The sequence below is a fragment of the Peromyscus eremicus genome, chromosome 4, assembly GCF_949786415.1.
Source record: "Peromyscus eremicus chromosome 4, PerEre_H2_v1, whole genome shotgun sequence".
NCBI classification, from domain to species: Eukaryota; Metazoa; Chordata; class Mammalia; order Rodentia; family Cricetidae; genus Peromyscus; species Peromyscus eremicus.
Genome location: NC_081419.1, coordinates 110,910,953 through 110,936,278, shown reverse-complemented (window position 1 = coordinate 110,936,278; position 25,326 = coordinate 110,910,953). Strand labels below are relative to the sequence as shown.

Genomic DNA, 25,326 nt, shown 5'->3' with positions numbered 1-25,326 from the left:
TATGTTGCTCTTCCTCTTTTTTTTTTTTTTTTTTTTTTTTTGTTTTGTTTTTTTTGTTTTTTCGAGACAGGGTTTCTCTGTGTAGCTTTGCGCCTCTCCTGGAACTCACTTGGTAGCCCAGGCTGGCCTCGAACTCACAGAGATCCGCCTGGCTCTGCCTCCCGAGTGCTGGGATTAAAGGCGTGCGCCACCACCGCCCGGCGTTGCTCTTCCTCTTGACCCCGCACCGGACACAGTCTCCTATACTCTGCTCTGACCATTTGCTCCCGCAGTGTCAAGTAGTCTGTCCACAGAGTCGTCATTCTGTTCTCTGCCTCTATATTCCCTTTATTTTCTTGGATCTTCTCCCTCAAAGACGCCATTTGCTGTAAAAGTCTTTCCATTTGCCCCTCAGCAGCCACTTTGATGGGACCGTGTTGGTGACTTCTGTGCTCATGGGAGTCAGAGCAGAGCTGACAGAGATAGATCCTGTTCTCAACACAGAAGATCTTCTTTGTCTCCTTGTGGGTCACACATTTATGTTCCTCAGAGCTCAGGTACTTCATGAGGCTGGCTTGTCTGGCAATGGACACCAGCTTCTTCAGAACACTGTTGGTTCTGAAGTCCTTTTCCTCGGATGGTTCCCTAAACATAGGGCAATGGACAGGAAGCTGGATGTCTTCCCAAGAAAGGTGGAGGCAGGCTTGACAGAAGCTGTGGCCACAGCTTATGGTGACTGGGTCTGTAAGACAGTTCAGGCAGATGAAGCAGGTGAGTTCTTCCTGGAAGGTTTGTGAGATGTCTGACTCCATTTCTCCACAGACTTGTCTCTGGCCTCAGCAATACTGAGTCAGGACAGAACAATATTAGTTCAACTCCGGGGTCCAATCCTCAATGTTTGGATAGAACTAGCAGTCTCTGGAGCCAGAATGGTTAGAAACATGCTCTGTCTGGTCTGGTGAAGAATGAACCTGGCTGGCTCTTGGAGTGTCCTTTTTTCTTTTTTTTTTTTTTTTTTAAAAAAAATCCAACTTTTATTCTGAAACTTAACTGTACAGTCTCTAAAAGAAAGTCACCCGGGAAACAACCTCCTACCTCCTGCTTTCTATGTGCGTGGAGGAATCTGCACAAGAAAAGGTCAGCAGATGTGATGCTACCACAGAGCAGGCTGAGGGGAGCCAGGTTCAATTCGCTGGGAGCCATTAGCCTTAGGAGTACCTGGAGCTGGAGGTGGGCTGTCCTCAGCTTCCTGCTTCTGCCCCACAGAGGGCACTGCCCCCAAGTGGGGATGGCGAAGATGATGGGGGAGGGACTGGAGAAGGATGAGAAGGAGGGCCTCCTTTGCCTTCCCCTGTTGGGGGAAGGGAGACCACAATGTATTTCTGAACATGGCCAGGGCCAGCAGGGGCTGTGCTTGGCTGTCCGGTGGTGGCCTTAGAGACCACTCTGATGAGAGGCTGCACGCTGGGAACCGTGGTGGTGACAGGAGAGGTCGTGGTAGAGCCTGAGCCAGGAGCTGAGGTGCCCAGGGACAAGCCCCGCTGGGTCGATGAGGCACTGGAAGATGAGGACTTTACGATAAACTTGGTTGGAGGAGGAGAAGGCTGAGGAGGGGCAGCAGCTCTAGCAGACACCAGTGTCTGGACAGGCAAGGCAGTGGAACCAGGAACCTTCACTAAGCCAGGGGCCCGAGGGCCTGGCTGAGGGGCCTGCGAGAGGGTCAGTGTGGGCCGAGGCTGTGTGATGGTGAGTGTGGTCCTGTTGACCTGCTGAGTTTGTAGAGCAGCCTGGGCCCTAGCCTTCACGACATGGGAGCAGAGAAGAGGCCCAAGGGACCCAAATTCTCCCCGGTAGGCATCCTGATCGTCAGGTGGAGGGCGCAGCTTCGCCAGTACCGGGGCACAGTGTTTCAGGAGAAGGCTCTGCACACGGTCTGCTGCTATACGGTCAATGTTGCTCAGCACAGGCCCATCCAGGACCCTGCGGATCCGTTCCCCTTCCTGCTGCAGCCTGGGCAGAATCAGCGTCTTAATCACATTGTGTCCCAGCTCTGCCAGGCCTGCAATGGAGCCATATCGAGTTGTCCACGGAGTCTTCTCATCTACCCAGCACTTAGTAAAGGTCTTGGTGATCCGGGACTGGATGTTGTTGGTGGTTGTGCTGAAATGCTTACAGATCTGAGCCACTAGACGGGCAGCAAAATCCCGGAGTGCCCAGTGATTGTCCACATCCGGCCGCAGGCACAGCCGTCTGCACACAATGCAGGTCATGACTGCAGGAATCAGCTCGTGCACATATTTCTCTAGATAGAGCGTGGGATTGTCCATCAGGGCCTTCACCATGCGCATCAGATAGATGAGCAAGGCCAGGTTATTCTGAACCACGTTTACACGGACCCCCTCAGAGATGAAGATACTGAACCATGGTAGCACGTCATAGAGCCCCGGGTCGGTGGCAATGCTTTGCAGAGCTTCAGCTCTCTTGGCCTCACAGGATCCTACACAGGCTTCTGTGATCGCTTTGTAATACAGCTGCTGTTCCGCTGACAGCTTATGGATGCTGCGGGGCTTCAGGCGCAAAGGGGCTCCCTCCAGGAAAAGAGGTGCTTTCTTCTCTTCTCCTTTGCCATCAGCTGCAGCTGCCCCTTGACCTTTGCCTTTCAGGGGTCCATCTTCTTCTTGGCCTGGCTTTGCTGACTTCAGGGGTCCCGTGGCCTCATCCTTCTGCTGCTCTTTGTGTGCTGGGGGTGGATTCTCTGGTATAGCTGGCTGGCAGCCTTCAATGCTCAGCCAATGTGCTTTGAGGCAGACATCCAGAGGCACCTGAGGCAGAGGGGTGTTGATGATATCGCTCAGGTCCACTTCCTTCTCCTCATAGAAGTAAAGCTCCCGGCCCCCACCAGAGGCTGACCGGAAAGGGATGAATTCCTGAGCATGGAAGCCATACAGTGGCTCCACGTTCTTTAGCTTCAATGCATAGTCAATGTCACTGGTAGTGAGTTTCCTCCGCTTTCCCATGTGCATGAACTTCAAAGCATCCTGGGCAATCTCCTTGATGCGGTAGCTGACCTCATCTGTCAGGAGCTGGCAAGTCTCCTCCTGAATCTGAGCAATGCCCATGGACTCTGCTACCACCTTCATGGACTCAGGGGGCAACACAGTATTGCTGAGTTTCAGCTTCTTTTCTTCGGCCATACTGGAATTCCAACTCCTGTCCCTGGAAGGATGCCACCCCAGGGTGGAGAGATATGGAGCCAGGCTGCCAAAGAGCTGCTTAGGAGTGTCCTTTTATAGTCTCTAAAGACCACGCCCACTTCTTCCCAAGTTGCTTTCCATTGGAAGATTGAATTAACTCTGAGGCCAGTCTCCACAAGCAAATCTCCACAAGATTTCCAAAGTCACTGCTTAGCTGGGTGTGGTCGCTCACACCTTTAATCCAAGAATCCTAGGGAACGGCCTTCTGAATTGGGAGGAGTTCTGGTTCAAGGCCTGCCTAGCCTAGACAGTGAAAACTTGTCTAAAAAAAATGAGTAATTTTGCTACAATATTTTACTGTTTCTAGATATTTTGTGGTTTGCTTATATTTTTGATTTTCTTTTTACAATGTAACAGATAATGATATCAATCTGTGATTTTTAGGAAATATCAACATTAAAAGATCCCTATCAGTTCTTTGATAATTTTGTTCCACTTATTTTTATCATATTCACTTCAACTGCAACTTCTTTGAGATTCATCCCCTTTGTCTACCCACTCAACTCTCTGTTCTTTTCTTTTTTCTTTTTTCTTTTTTTTTTTTAAATACACAGGGAAGCCGGGTGGTGGTGGCTCATGCCTTTAATCCCAGCACTCTGGAGGCAGAGGCAGGCTGATGTCTGTGAGGTCCAGGCCAGCCTGCTCTACAGAGTGAGTTCCAACACAGGCTCCATGCTACACAGAGAAACCCTGTCTCAAAATCAAAAAACAAAAATACTAAACAAACAAATAACAACAACAAAAATCATCATGTAGATTTAACTAAAACTCAAGAAGCTGAGATGTTTGTCTCGTGAGGGAATTTTCTTGATTGAATATCATTTGAAGTAGGAAAGCTCCACCTAAATCACATATTTTGAGGCGTGAGAATATACCTTACATCTTAGTTGCATCTATGGTGGAAGCCTCTACAAAGGACATGGAGGAAGGAAACTCATCTTTTCTATTTGTTATCTTGCCTTTGCTTTCATTGGTAAATTCATCCCATCACTGGTATAAGAGCCTTTTTTGGGGGTGGGGATTTCAAAGTACACTGAAGACCAGCTGAGACATCCAGCCTTGCAGACTGAACATATCTGCTTGCTCTCTCTTTGTCTCTCTGTCTCTCTGTCTCTCTGTCTGTCTCTGTCTGTCTCTGTCTCTCTGTCTCTCTGTCTCTGTCTCTCTCTCTCTCTCTGTCTCTCTCTCTCACTCTCTCTCTCTCCCACCCCCAGTCTGTCTCTGTGTGTGTGCCTGAGTATTCATTTAGTTTTGTTCCCCTAGATTCAGAGTGGTTCCCACACATATCTCTTGAATTTTAGTTAATTCCACATGTGGTCAATTTAACAACCACATATAGCCATCATTATTCCTTCAAATTTTCCCACATCCATATCAATATATACATTGCTCTAGTCTTGTCTGTGTAACTTTTTCTAGGAGAGACTGCTTCACAGCACATTTCCTAGTATTCTGACTCTTACTATCTTTTCTGACACCTCTTCAACACTATTTCTAGAGCCATTGCAAATATTGTGAATAGAACAGCAAGGGAAACATAAAATTAGGAAAAATTATTTATTCATTGAAGTAGTTTCATGCCTTCAGATAGAGACTGTAAGAAAAAATGGGTGGGGATGGGTGAATAGACAGCTCCACTCTCTTGTTTGGATTCTATGTTGTCTTCCAGAATTCTTCAGCTGGATCAATCTCTAGTTGTTCATATGGTGGTTTATATGATACTGATCCCTTTATGTAACACACATCTTAAAAAGTCTTATTAACAAAAAACCCAGAGGCAGACATTGGGGTGAAAACTGAAAGCTCAGAGAAGCAGAGCAAGCCAACTACAAATTCTAACCTCTATGAAATATTCACTCTCAAGACAGCGAGATCCTCTTTCCTCATGCCTTATAGAACTTTTTTGCCCTGCTATCTTATTCCTGGGATTAAAGTTGTGTGTACTTCCCAAGCAAAGGCATGCATTCTCAAGTGTTGGGATTAAAGGTGTGTGCCACCTCCCCCAGCTCTGTTCTCAATGTGGCCTTGAACTCACAGGGATCTGTTTCCCAAATGATAGGATTAAGGGTGTGTACCAACACTATCTAGTCTCTATGTCTAATAAAGTGGCTGGCTCTGTCCTCTAATCCCCAGATAAGTTTTATTGGGGTGCAAAATGTATCACCACTTTGTCCCATGTTTAATCAACTGTAATTTATTTCTCTTTCTATTGATGATGAGCACTGAAGTTGTACTTTGGCTATTGTGATGAATACTTTATTTGTAGGTATGGTACAAATGTTTTTGGGTATATGTGTGTTTGGGTGAGGCCAGAGAAGCATGTCAGATGTCCTGCTGTATTACACACCAGGTTATTCCCTTGATTCAGGGTCTTGACTGAACCTGAAACTCCATTTTAGCTAGGTGCCTAACCAGCATGATCCAAGGACATGCTTGCATCCAACCCTCAATGCTGAGGACAATTTCAACAGCCATGCCATATTGCCTGCCTGAGTTAAGTTTCTGTTGTCCAGTATTGAGCCACTAACCAGAAACTTTTGACATGCCTGGACAAGTCCTGAGTTACTAGAAAATAACTTAACATTTCCTTATCTTTCTGCTACAGTGACCATTAGTAGCAATATTTTGTGGTTAGGTTGCTTGATTGGGTTGCTTGGCAACTCAACACTCCCCTGATCTGTTCCCAAAGAAAGTTTCCTGGTCTGCTTACTATAAAACCCATGTGAGAAAAATAAAATTTTGCAGCTTGATCAGAATACCGTCTTGCTGTCAATTCTGTGTGTCTCTTGTACCTTCATTTGCCATGTCCCCTTCTAGAGTCTCTGCTGAAGATCCTGCTGGCTGGGACAACTGGCGCCCAATGTGAGGCTCTAGGACACAGAGGAGTGGTGAACGTCATCACACACCAAGGCAGGCCTGCCTAAGATTTGGACCACCATGGAAGACGGCTCCACGATTGAAGGTCTGGTCAGTGATTGCCACGGAAACCCTTGGGCCGTGAGTCAGATCCGGAGGAGTTTTAATGTGATGACGCAAGGTAAGTTTACCATGTGACATGCATTTAATAAACAGGATTTGTTTATTTTGGGACTGAAACAGTCTCTCAAGACACGAGAAATTACGGTTAAAAAGAAAGACTTAAAAAAATTTCTTGACTATATTGGAGATGTCTGTCCTTGGCTTCCCCAAGAAGGAACCATAGATGAAAAACGCTGGAGATGGGTTGGTGATTGTTTAAATGGTTTTTACCAGACCTTTGGTCCTGAAAAGATGCCCGTCCAAACCTTTTCCTACTAGAATTTAATTAATGATGTCTTAAAAACTTATAATCATTCTCCTAATGTTCAAAAATTAATTAAGGAGGGAGAAAAAGCCCTGAATGAGTACTCCCATCCACTCTCTGTCATTCTGTCAGCATTAATATTCCTCAACCCACTACGTCTAGTCCTCTGGCATCAAATAACTATCAGAGAAGAAAAAAGAGGAAATCCCTTACTCTGGGTCCACCTACCCACCTCTCCCTCAAAGGTGCTGGCCATTTATCCATCTTTAATGGCCAAGCTAATTATTAAGGGCAGAGAAACAAGTCGCCAATACTTTGGAAAAGATCCTGACTCCATAGTTGTCCCCTATAGGCAAGAACAATTAGATCGGCTGCTTCAAACAAATGATGAATGGCCCATTGCCTGCTCCTCCTTCCTTGGTACTATCGATAACCATTATCCTAGTGATCCCTTGTTACAGTTTTCCAGAATTCATTCCTTTGTTTTCCCTAAATTAACTGCCTCACAACCTATAAGGGAGGCTCCCCTGGTATTTACAGATGGCTCAGCCAATGGAGTTGCTGCCTATGTTATGGACGGAAAGGCTACCTCCTGCCTCTCCCCATATTCCTCAGCACAGCTTGTTGAACTTTATGCAGTCATTCAAGTTTTTCCAATTATTTCATTCTCAACCCTTTAATTTGTATACTGATAGTGCTTATGTTGCCCATTCTGTTCCCTTATTGGAAACTGTTCCCTTTATTAAACCCTCTACCAATGCAGCTCCAATCTTTCTTCAGCTGAACCCCTTGATTATGGCTACACAGTGCTCCTTTTTTATTGGCCATCTACGGGCCCATTTAAAATTGCCTGGTCCTCTATCTGAAGGAAATGCCTTGGCTGATGCCGCCACACAATTAGTTTTTCATGTTCTTACAGGATCCCTTTCTCAGGCTGCTCAAGCACACTCTCTTCACCATTTAAACCCTCATTCCCTTCGTTTGTTGTTTAAGCTTACCTGAGAACAGGCAGGAGAAATTGTTAAAAATTGCACTGACTGTGCTGTCTCCCTCCCGGTTCAACATCTGGGAGTTAACTGCTGGGGCTTGGTTCCCAGTGAAATTTGGTAAATGGATGTTACTCATTTAATTGAATTTGGCAAACTTAAATACATACATGTTACAGTTGATACCTTTAGTGGTTTTATATTTGCCTTTCTCCTGGCTGGAGAGGCCTCCAAAAATGTTATTTCCCATAATTTACAATGCTTTTCTGTCCTAGGAAAGCCTAAAATTATAAAAACTGATAATGGCCCAGGCTATACTGGAAAAAATTTTCAATCTTTTTGCCAACAACATCAGATTAAGCATGTCACTGACATTCCTTATAACCCCCAGGCCAGGGCATCGTTGAACGTGCTCATCAGACTCATCAAAATCCATACTTCATAAATTAAAGAAGGGAAGCCTGTATGATACGTGAGGCAATCCCCAAAATCTTTTACATCATGCTCTTTTTGTCCTTAATTTTCTTACCTTGGACAAGAATGAAAAGTCTGCAGCGAATCACATTTGGCATCCAGAAACTCAAAGCCACCAAGCATTGGTCATGTGGCGAGACCCCTTAACTGCCCAGTGGAAAGGGCCCAACCCAGTCCTGATTTGGGGTCGAGGGTCAGCATGCATCTATGACCAAACAGAGGGAGGTCCTCGTTGGCTCCCTGAGAGATTAGTTAAACAAATCAACTCTAACCAATCACCCAGGGAAAAGGATAGCCCCTGAGGTCGTTTTCCCTTTCCTTCTCCTTCTTTACAGATGCTGATGAAGAAAAAACTGGGAGAATTCCCCTGGATATTCTGGATCTTGCTGCTGCCTGTACCTTCTTATCAAGACCAGAGACAGGTCAACACATCCCCATTTGCATGGTGTTTTTATTTGACTGAAAATTATACTAATTATGCTAAAACACAGACCTTTGGTCACCTATTGGCTACCACTGATTGCCCCTTGCAAGGATGTCAGAATCCCATTTTACTCAACTTTACTGATTTCCATAATTCCCCCGGCAAGGTGGCTCCTGCTATCTGTTTTTTGTATAATCAGACTGTTCACAATTGCAAAACTTATTTGAAAGAGAAAAGCATAGGATGCCCCTATGCTTACTGCAAAATTCATGATGCCATTCCTCCTGCTAAGGGACAGGTAATTGGGAGAGAATGGAATGGCCCTAAATTTTATAAGACATCTACAGGATATTCCCTAGTGGTTTGGGACCCGTGGGACTCACGATGGACTAGTCCAGTAGAAGGAGCCATGTATACGGCCCGAACTGCCACATGACCTAGCTCCAGACTTTACATTTGGCGCTCTTATGTACAAGTACAATCTACGGTCCATCATAATATCCTTATACAAGAAAAAAATTTAATGACACAACTGTGATCCCCCTCCTCTCCATTTTCTTGGCTTTCCCTTCTCCGAGAAGGTCTTATATTTGCCAATGTTACTGGCATTGAGAATCTCTCATCATGCTTCCTATGTGCAGCCTTGGGAAATCCTCCCCTGATAGCAGTACCCCTGCTTCAGGTCCTTAATTGCACCAACACTGATAATTCCCATGGCTTCTGCCCCATCCCTGAAGTACCCTTGTTTCATGACCCAGGCCACTCCAAGTTTGATTTTTGCTTTTCTAGTGTTTCCCTTCCCTTTTGCAACCAGACTGTATTACCCAATCATCCTTTTGCCCCCCCCCCCCACCACCACCGGATTTTTCTTTTGGTACAATGGCACTCTATCAAAAAATTTGACCATCCCTATCCCACAGGACTTGCTCTGCCTACCTGTCACTCTGATCCCACAACTTATGCTCAGGACCCCTGCGGAGTTCTTGGGATGGGACTCCCCCCACCCCAAGCAAAAAAGAGCTGTCTTCTTGCCCCTTGTGGCTGGAATTTCCCTTGCCACCTCTCTGGTCTCTACAGGCTTGGCAGGAGGAGTTCTGGGTCATTTCCTCATAACAACCGCTCACCTATCCAAGCAACTTCAAGTAGTAGCAATTGAGGCTTCTGCAGCATCCTTATCCTCCCTCCAGAGGCAGTGAACCTCTCTTGCACAGGTTGCCCTACAAAAATGACAGGCCTTGGACCTACTGACAGCAGAAAAGGGTGGTACATGCCTTTTTCTGAGGGAAGAATGTTGTTATTATATTATTAATGAGTCTGGAATGGTAGAAACCCAGATAAATAAGCTACATAAACTTAGCCTAGAGCTACATAAGCAGCAATTCTCTGCCACAGCAGATGACTGGTGGAAATTATCCGTGTTCTCCCTTTTAATGCCTCTCACATGACCATTAGTCAGCCTTTTGTTATTTGTAACTTTGGGTCCCTTTATAATTGGCAGGCTAATCTGACTCATCAAAAAACAAATAGACTCCCTGTCATCAAAAGCTATACAGGTTCATTACCATCGGCTCGAAAGGCTGGATCGAGGATGTGGTCCCTGTGATATTTCTCAGTCCTCTTCTCCTTTAGGAGCAGCATAAAGTCTGAACCTATGCTTATTGGCATCAGCCAGTATGGACACTGCAAGGGTGCAAGGCCAAGCACTGCACGGGAAGGCTAATTTAATAGCCCGTGGTTCGGATTCCCTGAGAGACAAACCTGACTTGCATAGAAGTTGGTATCTAGAGGCACCAAAATGCCTAAGCCCTCTCCTCCCCTAAAAGTATCCTTTTTCTCAAGCCTGCAGCGGCTCTAGGAGGAGTCAGATCAATGTCTCCCCAAGCTGGTTAAGGTCCACCATCTTTCAGGTGGGCACACTCCCTCATAAAACAAGATGAAGGGAGGAGATGGCGAGGACAATTTCAAGAGCCATGCCATATTGCCTGCCTGAGTTAAGTTTCTGTTGTCCAGTATTGAGCCACTAACCAGAAACTTTTGACATGCCAGGACAAGTCCTGAGTTACTAGAAAATAACTTAACATTTCCTTATCTTTCTGCTACAGTGACCATTAGTAGCAATGTTTTGTGGTTAGGTTGCTCGATTGGGTTGCTTGGCAACTCAACAGTCCCCTGATCTTTTCCCAAAGAAAGTTTCCTGGTCTGCTTACTATAAAACCCACCTGAGAAAATAAAATTTTGCAGCTTGATCAGAATACTGTCTTGCTGTCAATTCTTTGTGTCTCTTGTCCCTTCATTCACCAATCAAGCAACCTAACCACAAAACATTGCTACTAATGGTCACTGTAGCAGAAAGATAAGGAAATGTTAAGTTATTTTCTAGTAACTCAGGACTTGTCCAGGCATGTCAAAAGTTTCTGGTTAGTGGCTCAATACTGGACAACAGAAACTTAACTCAGGCAGGCAATATGGCATGGCTGTTGAAATTGTCCTCAGCATTGAGGGTTGGATGCAAGCATGTCCTTGGATCATGCTGGTTAGGCACCTAGCTAAAATGGAGTTTCAGGTTCAGTCAGAGACCCTGAATCAAGGGAATAACCTGGTGTGTAATACAGCAGGACATCTGACATGCTTCTCTGGCCTCACCCAAACACACATATACCCAAAAACATTTGTACCATACCTACAAATAAAGTATTCATCACAATAGCCAAAGTACAACTTCAGTGCTCATCATCAATAGAAAGAGAAATAAATTACAGTTGATTAAACATGGGACAAAGTGGTGATACATTTTGCACCCCAATAAAACTTATCTGGGGATTAGAGGACAGAGCCAGCCACTTTATTAGACATAGAGACTAGATAGTGTTGGTACACACCCTTAATCCTATCATTTGGGAAACAGATCCCTGTGAGTTCAAGGCCACATTGAGAACAGAGCTGGGGGAGGTGGCACACACCTTTAATCCCAACACTTGAGAATGCATGCCTTTGCTTGGGAAGTACACACAACTTTAATTCCAGGAATAAGATAGCAGGGCAGAAAAAGTTCTATAAGGCATGAGGAAAGAGGATCTCGCTGTCTTGAGAGTGAATATTTCATAGAGGTTAGAATTTGTAGTTGGCTTGCTCTGCTTCTCTGAGCTTTCAGTTTTCACCCCAATGTCTGCCTCTGGGTTTTTTGTTAATAAGACTTTTTAAGATGTGTGTTACATAAAGGGATCAGTATCATATAAACCACCATATGAACAACTAGAGATTGATCCAGCTGAAGAATTCTGGAAGACAACATAGAATCCAAACAAGAGAGTGGAGCTGTCTATTCACCCATCCCCACCCATTCTTTCTTACAGTCTCTATCTGAAGGCATGAAACTACTTCAACGAATAATTAATTTTTCCTAATTTTATGTTTCCCTTGCTGTTCTATTCACAATATTTGCAATGGCTCTAGAAATAGTGTTGAAGAGGTGTCAGAAAAGATAGTAAGAGTCAGAATACTAGGAAATGTGCTGTGAAGCAGTCTCTCCTAGAAATGGTTACATAGACAAGACTAGAACAATGAATATGTTGATATGGATGTGGGAAAGTTTGAAGGAATAGTGATGGCTATCCCTGGTTGTCAACTTGACCACATGTGGAATTAAGTAAAACCCAAGAGATAAGTGTGGTAACCCCTCTGAATCTAGAGGAACAAAACTAAATGAATACTCAGGCACACACATACAGAGAAATGGGGGGGGGGAGAAAGAGAGAGAGACAGAGAGACAGAAAGAGCATTTGTTCAGTCTGCAAGGCTGGATGTCTCAACTGGTCTTCAGTATACTTTGGAATCCCCAACCACCAAAAAGGCTCTTATACCAGTGAAAGGATGAACTGGCCAGTGAGAGTAAGGGCAAGTTAACAAAAAGCAAACCCTTTAAAGGCTGCCAACAGAAGATGCAGCTAAGATGTAAGGTGTATTCTCACACCTCAAAATGTGTGAGTTTAGGTGGAGCTTTCCTACTTGAAATGATATTCAATCAAGAAACTTCCCTCACGAGACAAATATCTCAGCCTCTTGGGTTTTAGTTAATTCTAATTAGTGTTTTTTGTTGTTGTTTGTTTGTTTTCATTTTGTTTTTGTTTTTGAGACAGGGTTTCTCTATGTAGCTTTGGAGCTTGTCTTGGAACTCATTCTGTAGAGCAGGCTGGCCTCGACCTCACAGACATCCGCCTGCCTCTACCTCCAGAGTGCTGAGATTAAAGGCATGAGCCACCACCACCCGGCTTCCCAAACATGTATTTTTAAAAAAAGACAAAAGAAAAGAACAGGGCTGGGCGGTGGTGGCGCACGCCTTTAATCCCAGCACTCGGGAGGCAGAGCCAGGTGGATCTCTGTGAGTTCGAGGCCAGCCTGGACTACCAAGTGAGTTCCAGGAAAGGCGCAAAGCTACACAGAGAAACCCTGTCTCAAAAAACCGAAAAAAAAAAAACAAAAAAAAAAAAAAGAAAAGAAAAGAAAGTTGAGTGGGTAGAGAAAGGAGATGAATCTCAAAGAGTTTCAGTTGAAGTAAATATGATAAAAATAAGTTGACCAAAACTACCAAAGAACAAATAAGAATCTTTTAATGTCGATATTTGCTAAAATCACAGGTTGATATCATTATCTGTTAAATTGTAAAAGGAAAAGTAAAATTATAAGCACACCACAAATTTTTAGAAAGAGTAAATATTGTAGCAAAACTACTCATTATTTTTGTTTAGACAAGTTCTCACTGTCTAGGCTTGGCAGGCCTTGAACTAAACCTCCTCCCAATTCAGCAGGCCATTCCCTAGGATACTTGGATTAAAGGTGTGAGCTACCACACCCAGCTAAGCAAGCAGTGACTCTGGAAATCTTGTGGAGATTTGCTTGTGGAGATTTGTTTGTGGAGCTTGGCCTCAGAGTTAAATCAATCTTCCATCCATTTAGAATATATCTACAGGAACTCACCAATGGAAAGCGAATTGGGAAGAAGTGGGCGTGGTCTTTGGAGACTATAAGAGGACACTCCAAGAGCCAGCCAGGTTCATTCTTCACCAGACCACACAGAGTCTGTTTCCAAACATTCTGGCTCCAGAGACTGCTAGATCTATCTACACATTGAGGATTGGACCCCAGAGCTGAACTGATATTATTCTGTCTTGACTCAATATTGCTGAGGCCAGAGACAAGTCTGTGGAGAAATGGAGTCAGACATCTCACAAGCCTTCCAGGAAGAACTCACCTGCTTCATCTGCCTGAACTGCCTTACAGACCCAGTCACCATAAGCTGTGGCCACAGCTTCTGTCGAGCCTGCCTCCACCTTTCTTGGGAAGACATCCAGCTTCCTGTCCATTGCCCTATGTGTAGGGAACCAACCGAGGAAAAGGACTTCAGAACCAACACTGTTCTGAAGAAGCTGGTGTCCATTGCCAGACAAGCCAGCCTCATGAAGTACCTGAGCTCTGAGGAGCATAAATGTGTGACCCACAAGGAGACAAAGAAGATCTTCTGTGTTGAGAACAGGATCTATCTCTGTCAGCTCTGCTCTGACTCCCATGAGCACAGAGGTCACGAACACGGTCCCATCGAAGTGGCTGCTGAGTGGCAAATGGAAAGACTTTTACAGCAAATGGTGTATTTGAGGGAGAAGATCCAAGAAAATAAAGGGAATATAGAGGCAGAGAACAGAATGACGACTCTGTGGACGGACTATTTGACACTGCGGGAGCAAATGGTCAGAGCAGAGTATAGGAGACTGTGTCCGGTGCGGGGTCAAGAGGAAGAGCAACATATTGAGTGTATGCAAAACGAAGGCCAACGTGTTTTAGAGAAGCTCAGGAGAAGGGAAGCCATGATGGTCCAAAAGAGCCAACAGCTAAGAGAAATGTATCAGGAGCTGATGGCAATGTCCCAGGAGCCACATGAGCTACTGCTCCAGGGTTTGGATGACATGTTCAGGAGGAGTGAGTCAATGCAGCAGCAGCTGAGCGTGCCCCAGACTCTGGATCTAGAGCTCAGCTCTCTACCCATCAGTGGACTAACTGAAAGGTACAGCCACTTCCAAGTGAACATTGTCTTCGAATTTACAAGCATATGCCCTAACAATGTGAAACTCTTTAACGTCATGAGAAGATGCAGCTTCAGACCTCACGGTGAGAATACACCTTTGGATTCTGCTGGAACCTATTCGGCTTCCTGGAAAGCAGAGTGCTTCATCTCAGGAAAATATTACTGGGAGCTGGATTTGAACAATTCCTCAGACTGGGCTGTAGGGGTCTGTAAGGATTCCTGGTTACGCAACAGAAACCAGCTCATTGAATCTGAGGGTGCATTTCTTCTTGTGTGTGTCAAGGAGGGTGATCATTACAGTCTCCTCACCACATGCCCAGTATTCCAGCACTATATAGAGAGACCACTGGGCCTGATTGGTGTGTTCCTCGATTGTGGGGAGGGATGTTTAAGTTTCCTGAACGTTGCCAAGAGTTCTCTCATATACAAGTATCCTTCTGGCACCTTCAATACCTCTGTCAGGCCTTTCTTCTCCACTGGCCCCATGTGATCCTCGGAAGATGTAATCCCAGTACTTTAGTGTTTTTATGTATTCCTTACTGTATTGTAACCTCATTTATGTTTATTAAATATTATAAAACTATTAAGTGACAAAAAGTGTTCTCAGTGTTTGTGCTACTGATGTGATATTTAGGAAGTGGTCTTCTGTGACAGTGCGTTCAAGACCACTTCCTACTTTCTCATCTGACAAGTTCAGTGTAACTGGATTTATGTTGAGGTCTCTGATCCACTTGGACTTGAGTTTTATGCATGGTGACAAATCATGGATCTGTTTGCAATCTTCTGCATGTTGACATCCAGTCATGCTAGCTCCAATTTTCTAACTGGTCTATTCTGTCGACAGTCTAGTGAATACTCTAACTCTCATCACAGAGCCTTCATACAGTGACTGATGGAAGCAGATGCAGAGATCCACGGCCGGGCGCCAGGCTGAACTCTGGGCATCTAATCAATGAGAGAGAGGAGGGGTTCTGTGGGCAGCGGATGTCGAGGGGAAAACGTGCAGAGAAGACCAGCCACACTAGTGGAAATCCATGATCTGTGGACTAATAGCTGTGCCGCCCACATAGAATTAGACTAGGCCTTCTGGATATGGGAGGCCGTTGTTTAGTGTGAACTGTTTGGGGGGCCCCCAGGTAGGGGGATCGGGATCTGTCCCTGGTGCATTGGTGGACTTTTTGGAGCCCAGCGCCCAGGGTGTGACACCTTTCACAGCCTTGGTGCAGCGGGGAGTGTCTTGGCCCTGCCTCAGCTGAGTGTGCCAGGCTCCGCTGAGTCCCCATGGGACACCTTGATTGGGAAAATGTGGGGATGGGGGTGGGTTGTGGTGGAAGGCTTTGGGCTGTGAAGAGGGAATAGGAGGAATCTGTGATTGGTATGTAAAGTGAATAGATTTTTCTTAATTAAAAAAAAGTGTATGGCAAAACTTAAAAGAACAACAACAAGCAAACAAACAAACAAAACAACAACCTTCCATTTTCTGTCCTTAGTCCCAGAGTACAAAACCTAAACCTGATCAGTAGTTCTCTGTCTGGTCCCTTTTGTGCCAGGGTTCTTGTGGTGATATTTTATTGGTGCTCTAACAAATAAAACTTGCCTGGGGATCCATCAAAGGAAAACAGACAGCCACTATATTAAACATAGAAGTCAGGCAGTGGTAGCACATGCCTTTAATCCTAGCGTTCGTTCGGGAGGCAGAGATTCATCCAGATCTCTGTGAGTTCCAGGCCCCATTGGGAACAGAGCAAGGTGTGGTGGCACACGCCTTTAATCCCAATACTAGTAATACTAGTTAACCATACAGGTCTGGAGGTCAATACAGACAGACAGGAAGTGATAGTGATAGAGCTGGGCAGAAAGAGGAAGTGATGTAGCTGGGCAGAGAGAGGAAGAAAGATGGCAGGGCACAGAAAGGTATAAAGGGCAGGAGGGGACAGGAACTAAAGAGCAGTTCAACTGAGACCCTCAGGGGCTTTCAGTCTGAGGATTCATGGAAACAGGATTGCCTCAGGAGTTGGCTATGGCTTGTTCTGTTTCTCTGATCTTTCAACTTTCACCCCAATATCTGTCTCTGTGTTTTTTCTATTTATAAGACCATTTAAGATTTGTGTTACATGTTCTGGAGAACACCAGGAAAATCATGGACGTTTGACATTAAAAATAAATAGACTGCTTGAGTGTGGTAGTGCACAGCTGTCATCCTACTACTCCAGAGACTGGGGAAAAAATAGGGAAATTCCAGGGCAGCATGGGTTATACCTTTCTCATAAGAATGAAACACATTAAAACTCTGATGTTTAGCAGAAGCAGTACAAACTGGCACAATCACTTTAGTAAAATAGCAAGATCTAAGAGAGCTAAACATGTCTACCCCCGATGACTCAGTAATGTCATTTGTAGGTATCTGCATGCAAGAAATCTATACTTTTATTCACCAAGAGACATGTATTAGAATAGTCATAGGAAAGAATGTCCATAGCAGTACCTGGGGAGATGGCTCAGTGAGTAAGAGCATTTGCTGAGCAAACACAAAGATCTGAGTTCAAATCCTCAGCACCCATATAAAAGCCAGGCAAGGCCTCTCATGTCTTTTACCCTAGCTTTGAGGGTTGGATACAAGCATATCCTTGGATCATGCTGGTTAGGCACCTAGCTAAAATGGAGTTTCAGGTTCCATGAGAGTCTCTTTATCAAGGGAATAACCTGGTGTGTAATAGAGCAGGACATCTGACATCCGTCTCTGGCCTCACCCAAACACACATTTACCCATGGGCATATGTACCATACATACAAATAAAGTGTTCATCACAATAGCCAAAGTACAACTTCACTGCTCATCATCAATAGAATGAGAACTAAATGACAGCTGATTAAACATGGGACATGGTGGTGGTATTTTTTGCAACCCAACAAAACTCATCTGGGAATTAGAGAACAGAGCCAGGTACTTTATTAGACATAGAGGCAAGATAGTGATGGCCCACACCCTTAATCCTATCACTTGTGCGACAGAGATAGGTTGGACCTCCATGAGTTCAAGGCCACACTGGGAACAGAGCCAGGCATAATGGCACACACCTTTAATCCCAGCACTTGAGATCTCATGCCTTTGCCTGGGAAGCACACACATCTTTAATCCAGGAAGTAAGACGGCAAAGCAGAAAGGTATATAAGACTAGAGTAAACAGGAGGTGTTGCTCTTGAGGCTAAGGATTTTGTAGAGGTAAGAAAGGTCTAGCTCGTGCTGTGGGTTGGGTACCATCCCTAAGATGGTAGTTCTGGTTTCTATAATTAAGTAGACTGAGCAAGCCAAGTGAAGCAAGTCAGAAAGCAGTACCCTTCCATGGCTTCTGTCTCAACTCCTGCCTCCAGGTTTATTCCCTCTTTGAGTTCCTGTCCTGACTTCCTTTGATGATGAGCAGCAATATGGAAGTATAAGCCAAATAAACCCTTTTCTCCCCACCTTGCTTTTTGGTCATGGTGTGTTGTCACAGCAGTAGAAACACTAGACACTTTTAAATGCAATTCTCCTGTAAAACCCACATTTGTCTTTGGGTTGTATACTATCCTTTCCCTGGGTGCCTCTCTAGTGACCACCATACTTAAATCTGTGTTAAAACCCCTTTGTGATAAACTCCAAGTCTGCTTAATGATGCTTTTTCCTGACGTTCTTCTCTGTAAGACAGTCAGAAAACCTTGCTTGATCTGAGTGGGATCTCTGAATGAACCTAGGCTGCTGCAAGGAACAGTACAGAGCAAACTCCAGTTCACACTACTGCTATTGGCGCCACCTATGTGTTGCTATGGTTCCTCTTTATTGGTAGTTATATCAATTATGTAAACCTTTCAACCATTTTTCCATAATGATTTAAAACCCCATCTTTCACAAAGTAGTTTCATAACTTTGTACCCCTCTAAGGACTCTCTCCCCATAAAGTCTGTTACCATTGATAGAGACTTTCCATTGTCCTAGAGGAGTTATACTTTGTTTAATTAGAAATAATAAGTGATCAATCAAAACAAAATGAAATATTACTTAAGGGCCTGGAAAATATGGTGCTATTTCTAGTAAAAATGATTGTACTTTTGTTCAAGCACTAAATGTATTAAATGTAGAAACTTGTATGAAGAGTTTTCCTGTCCTGACCAGCTGCTTCCCAAATACTTGAATTGGAGATTTAATATAAATTATAAATGTTTGGCCAATATCTCAGGCTTATTACTAGCTCTTTCAACTTAAATTAACTCATTTTTATTAATCTATGTATTGCCATGTGACTCATGGCTTTACATGTTCTTTTATTTATTTTATTTTATTTTATTTTATTTTGAGACAGGGTGTCTCTGTGTAGCTTTGCACCTTTCCTGGGACTCACTTGGTAGCCCAGGCTGGCCTCAAACTCACAGAGCTCCACCTGGCTCTGCCTCCCGAGTGCTGGGATTAAAGTTGTGCGGCACCACTGCCATCCGGCTTTACCTGTTCTCCAGCATGTCTTGCTCCCGCTGTCCCTCTTGGCCACTTTCTCACTTCATCCCAGTATCCTAAGTTTGATTGTCCTGCCTAACTTTATCCTGTCTTGCTATAGGCTAATCAGCTTCTTTATTAACCAATGAGCATAATACATATTCACAGTGTACAGAAGGATTATTCCACAGCAGAAAGTAGACTCAGTAAATATATCATGTGAATGACTTATTAATGCACTAGATAGGAAAACATTAGTTCAGAAAGAGCTCACAGCATTGCTTCTCCCACTCAGAACAGTTAGAAGAGTTAACGGCATTAAAGTTTTTCCATCTTAATCCCCATGTAGTGGTCCAAGATTGTCATCACAGCCTGGAAAGGAGGCAGGAGGGCTGCAAGTTGGAAGATAACCAAGTAACCATGTTTCAACAAAAATGCACATGCGCACACGCCCCCCCCAAGCCCAGTCTTACTCTATTTTCTCAAATGTAGAACAATAACAATGAAGTCTTAAAAAAAAATCTCTTGAGGTGTAAAGGTCAAATGAAATGCTGCAAATGAATTTTAGTTTTGTGCTATTCTTACACTCTGCCTAGTCAGACCCAAGCTTCTTGAGTGAGGGTCAGGTGCACAGGTTGCAATCAGTGCTGAAATTCTGGGCCAGCCTTCTGAATCCTTCAGCCTTCTCGGAGGAGAGGCTTGTTCTTCCTGCCTGAGGCTTCTTTTACATAGTGATACCTGTAGGAGAGACATGGCCCATGCCCATGTGGACAAGCCACCAGCTAATTTATTAAAGACAATCAGAGAAAGAAATCTCACTGGAGCCCAGAAACTGTGAACAGGACGTTTGATTTAAGCATTTTTATTAAGAATTTAGTAGGTGCTTTCCTCACCATTTGAAGTCCTAAGGTAGATCTGCTGTAAACACCACTAGCTCCACCTCTAATAACTCTTCACTTCACTTGGGTCTGATTTTTTACTTATTAGCAGAATGGCAAGGCATGTTCTTAAGGAGAAACCCCGAGTGAAGATTAATGTAGTTAGCTTCTGTTTGCTTCAGAGCCCAGTTGGTTTTCATTCCAACTATCTTCTTGGCCCTCTTCACTTTTGTGATTTCAAAAATGTATATAATAAGCCAGGCGGTGGTGGCGCACGCCTTTAATCCCAGCACTCGGGAGGCAGAGCCAGGCAGATCTCTGTGAGTTCGAGGCCAGCCTGGGCTACCAAGTGAGTTCCAGGAAAGGCGCAAAGCTACACGGAGAAACCCTGTCTCGAAAAACAAAAAATAAAAAAAAAATAAAAAAAAAATGTACATAATTTTCACCTTTTCCTCTTTATTTTACCTATTTCTACAGAAGGTTTTGATGACCTGAATCAATCCTCATTAGTTTACCAACTTCACATTCCACCTTTGTATGCTGACTTTGGGATCTTTCCTTCCTTCCTTTAATACAATACACTCTTCAACAGATCTCCATAACTCATCGCTACTGAGCAGAACACAGTCTAACACAAGACCCTCATAAACTTGATTGTGCTGCTGTGCGTGTGCTGTCCAGCAAAGATGAATTGTTCTTGGACCACCCTTTTAACTCTCACCTCCAGAGATGGGTTACTGATGGTCTATTGGTTTAAATGTCTTATCCTCCCAAGAAAGGTTTAAATCCTTCTAACCATGAGAGTGAAGCTTGCTTGTAAACACTTCCTTAAATCTCTGAATCCAGGGTTTATTATTCACTGGAATTTATTATTTATTGAATTCATTTGTTAACTTACTCAGGAACTTCCTCACAATATGACTTGGCCTGCTCTTTGGAACATTTATTTATCTTTCCTTCTGGCGAGTGTTATGTTAATGTCATGTCTCTGACTAGAATTTTAATGTCTTGAGAGCAAGAACTGTTGATGGCATATCTAGACCTAGATAACCTCATTTTATTTAGTCCAGTGATTCAATTTAGAACATTCTAAGGCATGACTGCTTATATTTTGTATTTCAAACATCAGTAAAATCGAAACACTTTGTGCATTTGTCAAGAAAAATTAAATTGAACTGTTGCTTCTTTACTTCCAACTCTTTCTATGATACTAAAAGTTCTTACAGTTTGCCCTTTTAAAAAAATTACTGAGACAGGATCTTACTGTATATCTTCAGCTGACCTCAAACTCCCAATCATCCTGCCTCAGTCTCCCCTTGCAAAGATACTCCCAATCATCCTGCCTCAGTCTCCCCTTGCAAAGATTATGTGGGTGCACTGTGATGTCTAACCCCATATTAACTCTTTAAATAAAAAAAGAAAAACTAATAGAAGAACAGTATAGGGGGTAGAGGGATGGAAATATGTGGAAGAGCTTCTCCAGCTTGAGAACAATGATTGTTGCAGTCAGTATCTCTATGTATCACAATGTTGAATAATTTTTAAAAATGTGTTTGGTCTTTGTCTGTAGTTCCTGGCAGAGTTTAGAATGTCCTCAGTGGTGGAAGTTGTTGTTTATAATAAATTCGTCCTTTTATTTAAAAAAAAAAAAAACACAAGCCGGGCAGTGGTGGCGCACGCCTTTAATCCCAGCACTCGGGAGGCAGAGACAGGCGGATCTCTGTGAGTTCGAGGCCAGCCTGGGCTACCAAGTGAGTTCCAGGAAAGGAGCAAAGCTACACAGAGAAACCCTGTCTCGAAAAACCAAAAATAAATAAATAAATAAAAAAACAAAAACAAAAAATGCTTGACAATTTCTGTAAGAGGCATGGAGGTCTTTGTGCTCCCAGATAAGCACTAGGGGAACCTGGAATGTTAGCATGGCAGGGTTGTTCTTCCAAAGAAAGGAATATAATATCTGTTATCTGCCCAGAAGGCTAGAAGGGGGTGTGAATTATAGCCTGATGACCTTTGTCCTATCTGTGTGGCCAAAGACCACACTAGATGCTCCCCCAGACCCTTATCAAAAGCTTGTTTTTAATCAGTCAATCTATAGACCCTATCCTTGTGGAAGGTATAATGTGTACTTTACAAAGACTTTTGATGTGATCATGTTCAATCTTTAGCTTACTTTGTTCCTCAAAGTTATTTATAAATGCTTTATTCTGCACACAGGATTGAGTTGAAACTCATCAGAAAAGTTTTCACTAAATTGTGCTATGCTTAAATGTGTCTAAAATAAACCACTTGGGGTCAAACTTCCAAAGTTTGAACCAACACTGGCACTTTAGCCATTTTGAACCAAATTGCCTTCTGGTCTTCCTCAGATACTCTGCTGGCCGTGGAGGTTACAGAGACCTCTGCAAATTTCATGCATGTATATAGTGTATTTTGGTTCTTTTTGTCCCCTATAACCTTCTCTGACCCCGATCCCACTCTTGTTTATCATCTTCTTTCACCAAGTCTCCTTCCACTTTCACATCTTTGGGGTTTTTTTTCCTGTTGTTGTTTTGGTTTTTTGATGTTGTTGTTATTGTTTGGTAATTGCGTTTGCCTGAGTTCTGTGAGTCATTCTAGCCAACTACTGAACTTGGGGGCATATAGGAAGCCCCGAAATTTTAGGCTGCTTAACAAAAGTGCTGGTGGATTGTGGATCATAGGAGATTTGAAGCTAGTGTCCAGAGTGAAAGACAGTCTTGAGGGAGAGAGAGCAACTTAAGCTGTGGTGTTTGTGCTAACTTCAAGTAGCTAGAGTCAGAATCAGATTGAGTTTGGGGCCATTCACCAAATGTATAAAAAGGCTGATTTTAATTTAATCCGCTAGCATGCTGGCTAGTTTATGTCAACTTGACACAAGCTGGAGTCACTGGAGAGGAAGGAGCCTCAATTGAAAAAAGTGCCTCAGTGAAATTGGGCTACAGGCAGGCTTGTAGGGCATTTTTTAAAATTAGTGATTGTTGACTGACATGGAGGGTCCAGCCCATTGTAGGTGGTGCCACCCCTGGGCAGATGGTCCTGAATTCTATAAGAAAGAAGACTGAGCAAGGCATTGGGAGCATCCTTCCATAGCTTCTGCATCAGCTCTTGCCTCCAGGTTCCTGCCCTGTTTGAGTTCCTGTCCTGGCTTCCTTCAATGATGGACTGCAATGTAAAAGTGTAAACCAAGTAAACCCTTTTCTCTTCAACTTGATTTTTGGTGTTTCATCACAGCAATAGAAACCTTAACTAAGACACCTAGCCTGAGAGGTTTTTTTTTGTTTTTTTTTTTTTTTTTTTTTTTTTTTTTTTTTTTTTTTTTGAGACAGGGTTTCTCTTTGTAACAGTGCTGGCTGTCCTGGAACTTATTTTGTAGACCAGGCTGGCCTTGAACTCACTGAGACCCACCAGCCTCTGCCTTCCAAGTGCAGGGATTAAAGGTGTGTGCCACCACCACCTGGCTAACCTGAGAGTTTTATAGTTTCTCATTTCATCCTCACATCTATTCATAAGTCTAGTTACTATTTTCCGTTTATATAGGTTAGGACTTCCCTAAGGAAAAAGGCCTGATTTCTTGAGGTCAAAGTCCAGTTTTCTGATTGATGCTGTCACAGTGTTCTCAAATCTGTAGTTTCTTTAGCTAAAGGTAACCAACTTAGTAAGGAGAAGTCTCAGAGACTCAGTGAAGAAGTAGAAGTATATTGACCAGCTCTTGTGCTCAGCTACCAAACATTTTTGTCCTACCCCATACTCTCTCTGCCACTAGAGTAACAAGTCTAGGACATGCCTTGACCAGTTCTGAGGAGATCTATCTCACTTAGATCATCCATGTCCAATTTGTTGAAACACATTTGGGAGCTGCTCAGCATCTGCACAGGTGCATTGCAGATGAGTGCAGGGAACCCTTGGCTGTGAGAGATGGAAGCCAGTGTGGGAGTAAATGCTTTCCTCCTTTGTTCCTGAGATGTGCTTAATAAGATGCCAGTTGCTGATTTTACTGGCTCAGTCAGCAATACATCCCTGTTTTGTTTTCCCTCTTGCCCTGCTGCCCTTCTCTAATCTCTAAAGGTTATTTCTCTAATAAGTAGCCTGCATTTCTCAGGCTATGCTCTGCAGGAAAACCAGGCTAAAAAAAAGTACTGTTAGCATTAGGCAGATGGATGCTGCTGTCACTGGAAGAAATTGGTTCTCACTGAACTCAATGCTCCTACACAATTCTGATTTCTAGTGAAAGAAAACACATTGAAACTAATTAAAATCGTTTCATGTCATGAGACTTTTTGAAAAGAATGACCTTGAACTAAATACTTGAGATCCATTGAATGATGGGGCAATTAAAAATCGATATCAGTGACAACATTGTTTATTAGAATTTACCAAAATAATTAACATGGAGAGGTTTCAGAGTAGATAAGACAGCTTCTTTTGTGAGGTTAGTATATATTATCTATTTATTTATGACCAAGGAGTTCAAACTAAACTATATGATAAGTATCATCTGCTATGGAAGGCCAGTGTCCAGCCATATTATACTGTTTGTCCCCTCATTATTTGGGGTCTGGAACATATGTGTGTTGAGTGATTAGACTTAAAATTGGTGAAAAGTGTTTTTGGTGGATGAAATTATTGACACCAAACATATATATTCAAAGTTTTAGCTCAGGACACTCATGAATATGTTCCTATTTGGAAAGAGTATTTTTGTAGATGAGTGGCTGATCTCAAGATTAAATCTCCCTGGATTGACCTTGTGAACTCTAAATCCAACAACAAATGTCCTTTATAAGAAGACCAGAGAGTACCAAGTAAGGCGGTACACTTCTGAATCCCAACATAGAATATTACAACAGGAGGAAGGTATTCAGCATTTTATGACCTTTAGGTTAGTATTGAACTCTTGGGAAAGACTGAAATCATGTCCTTGGCTCTAAACAAATACTGATCTATGAGCAGCCCCAAGTATTCTGCAAAACAGAAAAGGATTCCAGTTTTGGTGGGGGGAGATCAAGGAAGCTTTCCCCATGCTTGTTCTTTAAATGTTTTTCACATTGGGTCAGGTGTGGCTGTACATGAACACTAGAAGGCCGAGGCTTCCAAGTCTGGTCTACATAGTGAGTTTCAAGACAATCTGGGCTACATAGTGAGAGTCTGCTTAAAAGAATTTTGCATTTCATTTACTTATTATTTGTGTGTGTGTGTGTGTGTGTGTGTGTGTGTGTGTGTGTGTGTGTGTATGCACATGTACTCACATGCACATGCAAAAGAAGAAAAGGCTAGGAAACACTTGAAAAATGCTCAATGTCTTTAGTCATCAGGGAAATGGAAATTGAACCTACTTTAAAAGTCCATTTCTCCCCTGTCAGATTGCCATCATCAGGAGGACAACAAATGCTGAAGGTGAAAGAGAAGCTCTTCTATACTGTTGTTAGGAGTGTAGACTAGTGCAGCCACTTTTGAAATCGCACTGGAGGTTTCCCAAAAAACTAGAACTA

General features: G+C 43.4%; 2 protein-coding genes across 3 annotated transcripts; one reads left to right on the top strand and one right to left on the bottom strand.

Moving 5' to 3' along the window:
• Nucleotides 1–1,220: 1,220 nt before the first annotated feature.
• Nucleotides 1,221–3,173, bottom strand: LOC131908568 (transcription initiation factor TFIID subunit 6-like). 2 transcript variants are annotated; one of them, XM_059259609.1, is made up of 2 exons: nt 3,048–3,173; nt 1,221–3,017 (listed from the first exon to the last, which is right to left on the bottom strand). In XM_059259609.1, exons 1-2 carry the CDS (start codon nt 3,171–3,173, stop codon nt 1,221–1,223), a joined length of 1,923 nt encoding a protein of 640 aa, XP_059115592.1. The 2 variants fall into 2 exon arrangements, with proteins under 2 accessions (XP_059115592.1, XP_059115591.1); XM_059259608.1 differs by having other exon boundaries at nt 1,221–3,173.
• A 10,434-nt stretch (nt 3,174–13,607) lies between these two features.
• Nucleotides 13,608–14,966, top strand: LOC131907882 (tripartite motif-containing protein 43-like). The gene has a single exon (XM_059258952.1). It carries the CDS (start codon nt 13,608–13,610, stop codon nt 14,964–14,966), a length of 1,359 nt encoding a protein of 452 aa, XP_059114935.1.
• Nucleotides 14,967–25,326: the final 10,360 nt, after the last annotated feature.

What these genes read in the sequence shown, in the direction of transcription:
- LOC131908568 (XM_059259608.1), bottom strand. Translation starts at nt 3,173, where the DNA reads ATGGCCGAAGAAAAGAAGCTGAAACTCAGCAATACTGTGTTGCCCCCT.
- LOC131907882 (XM_059258952.1), top strand. Translation starts at nt 13,608, where the DNA reads ATGGAGTCAGACATCTCACAAGCCTTCCAGGAAGAACTCACCTGCTTC.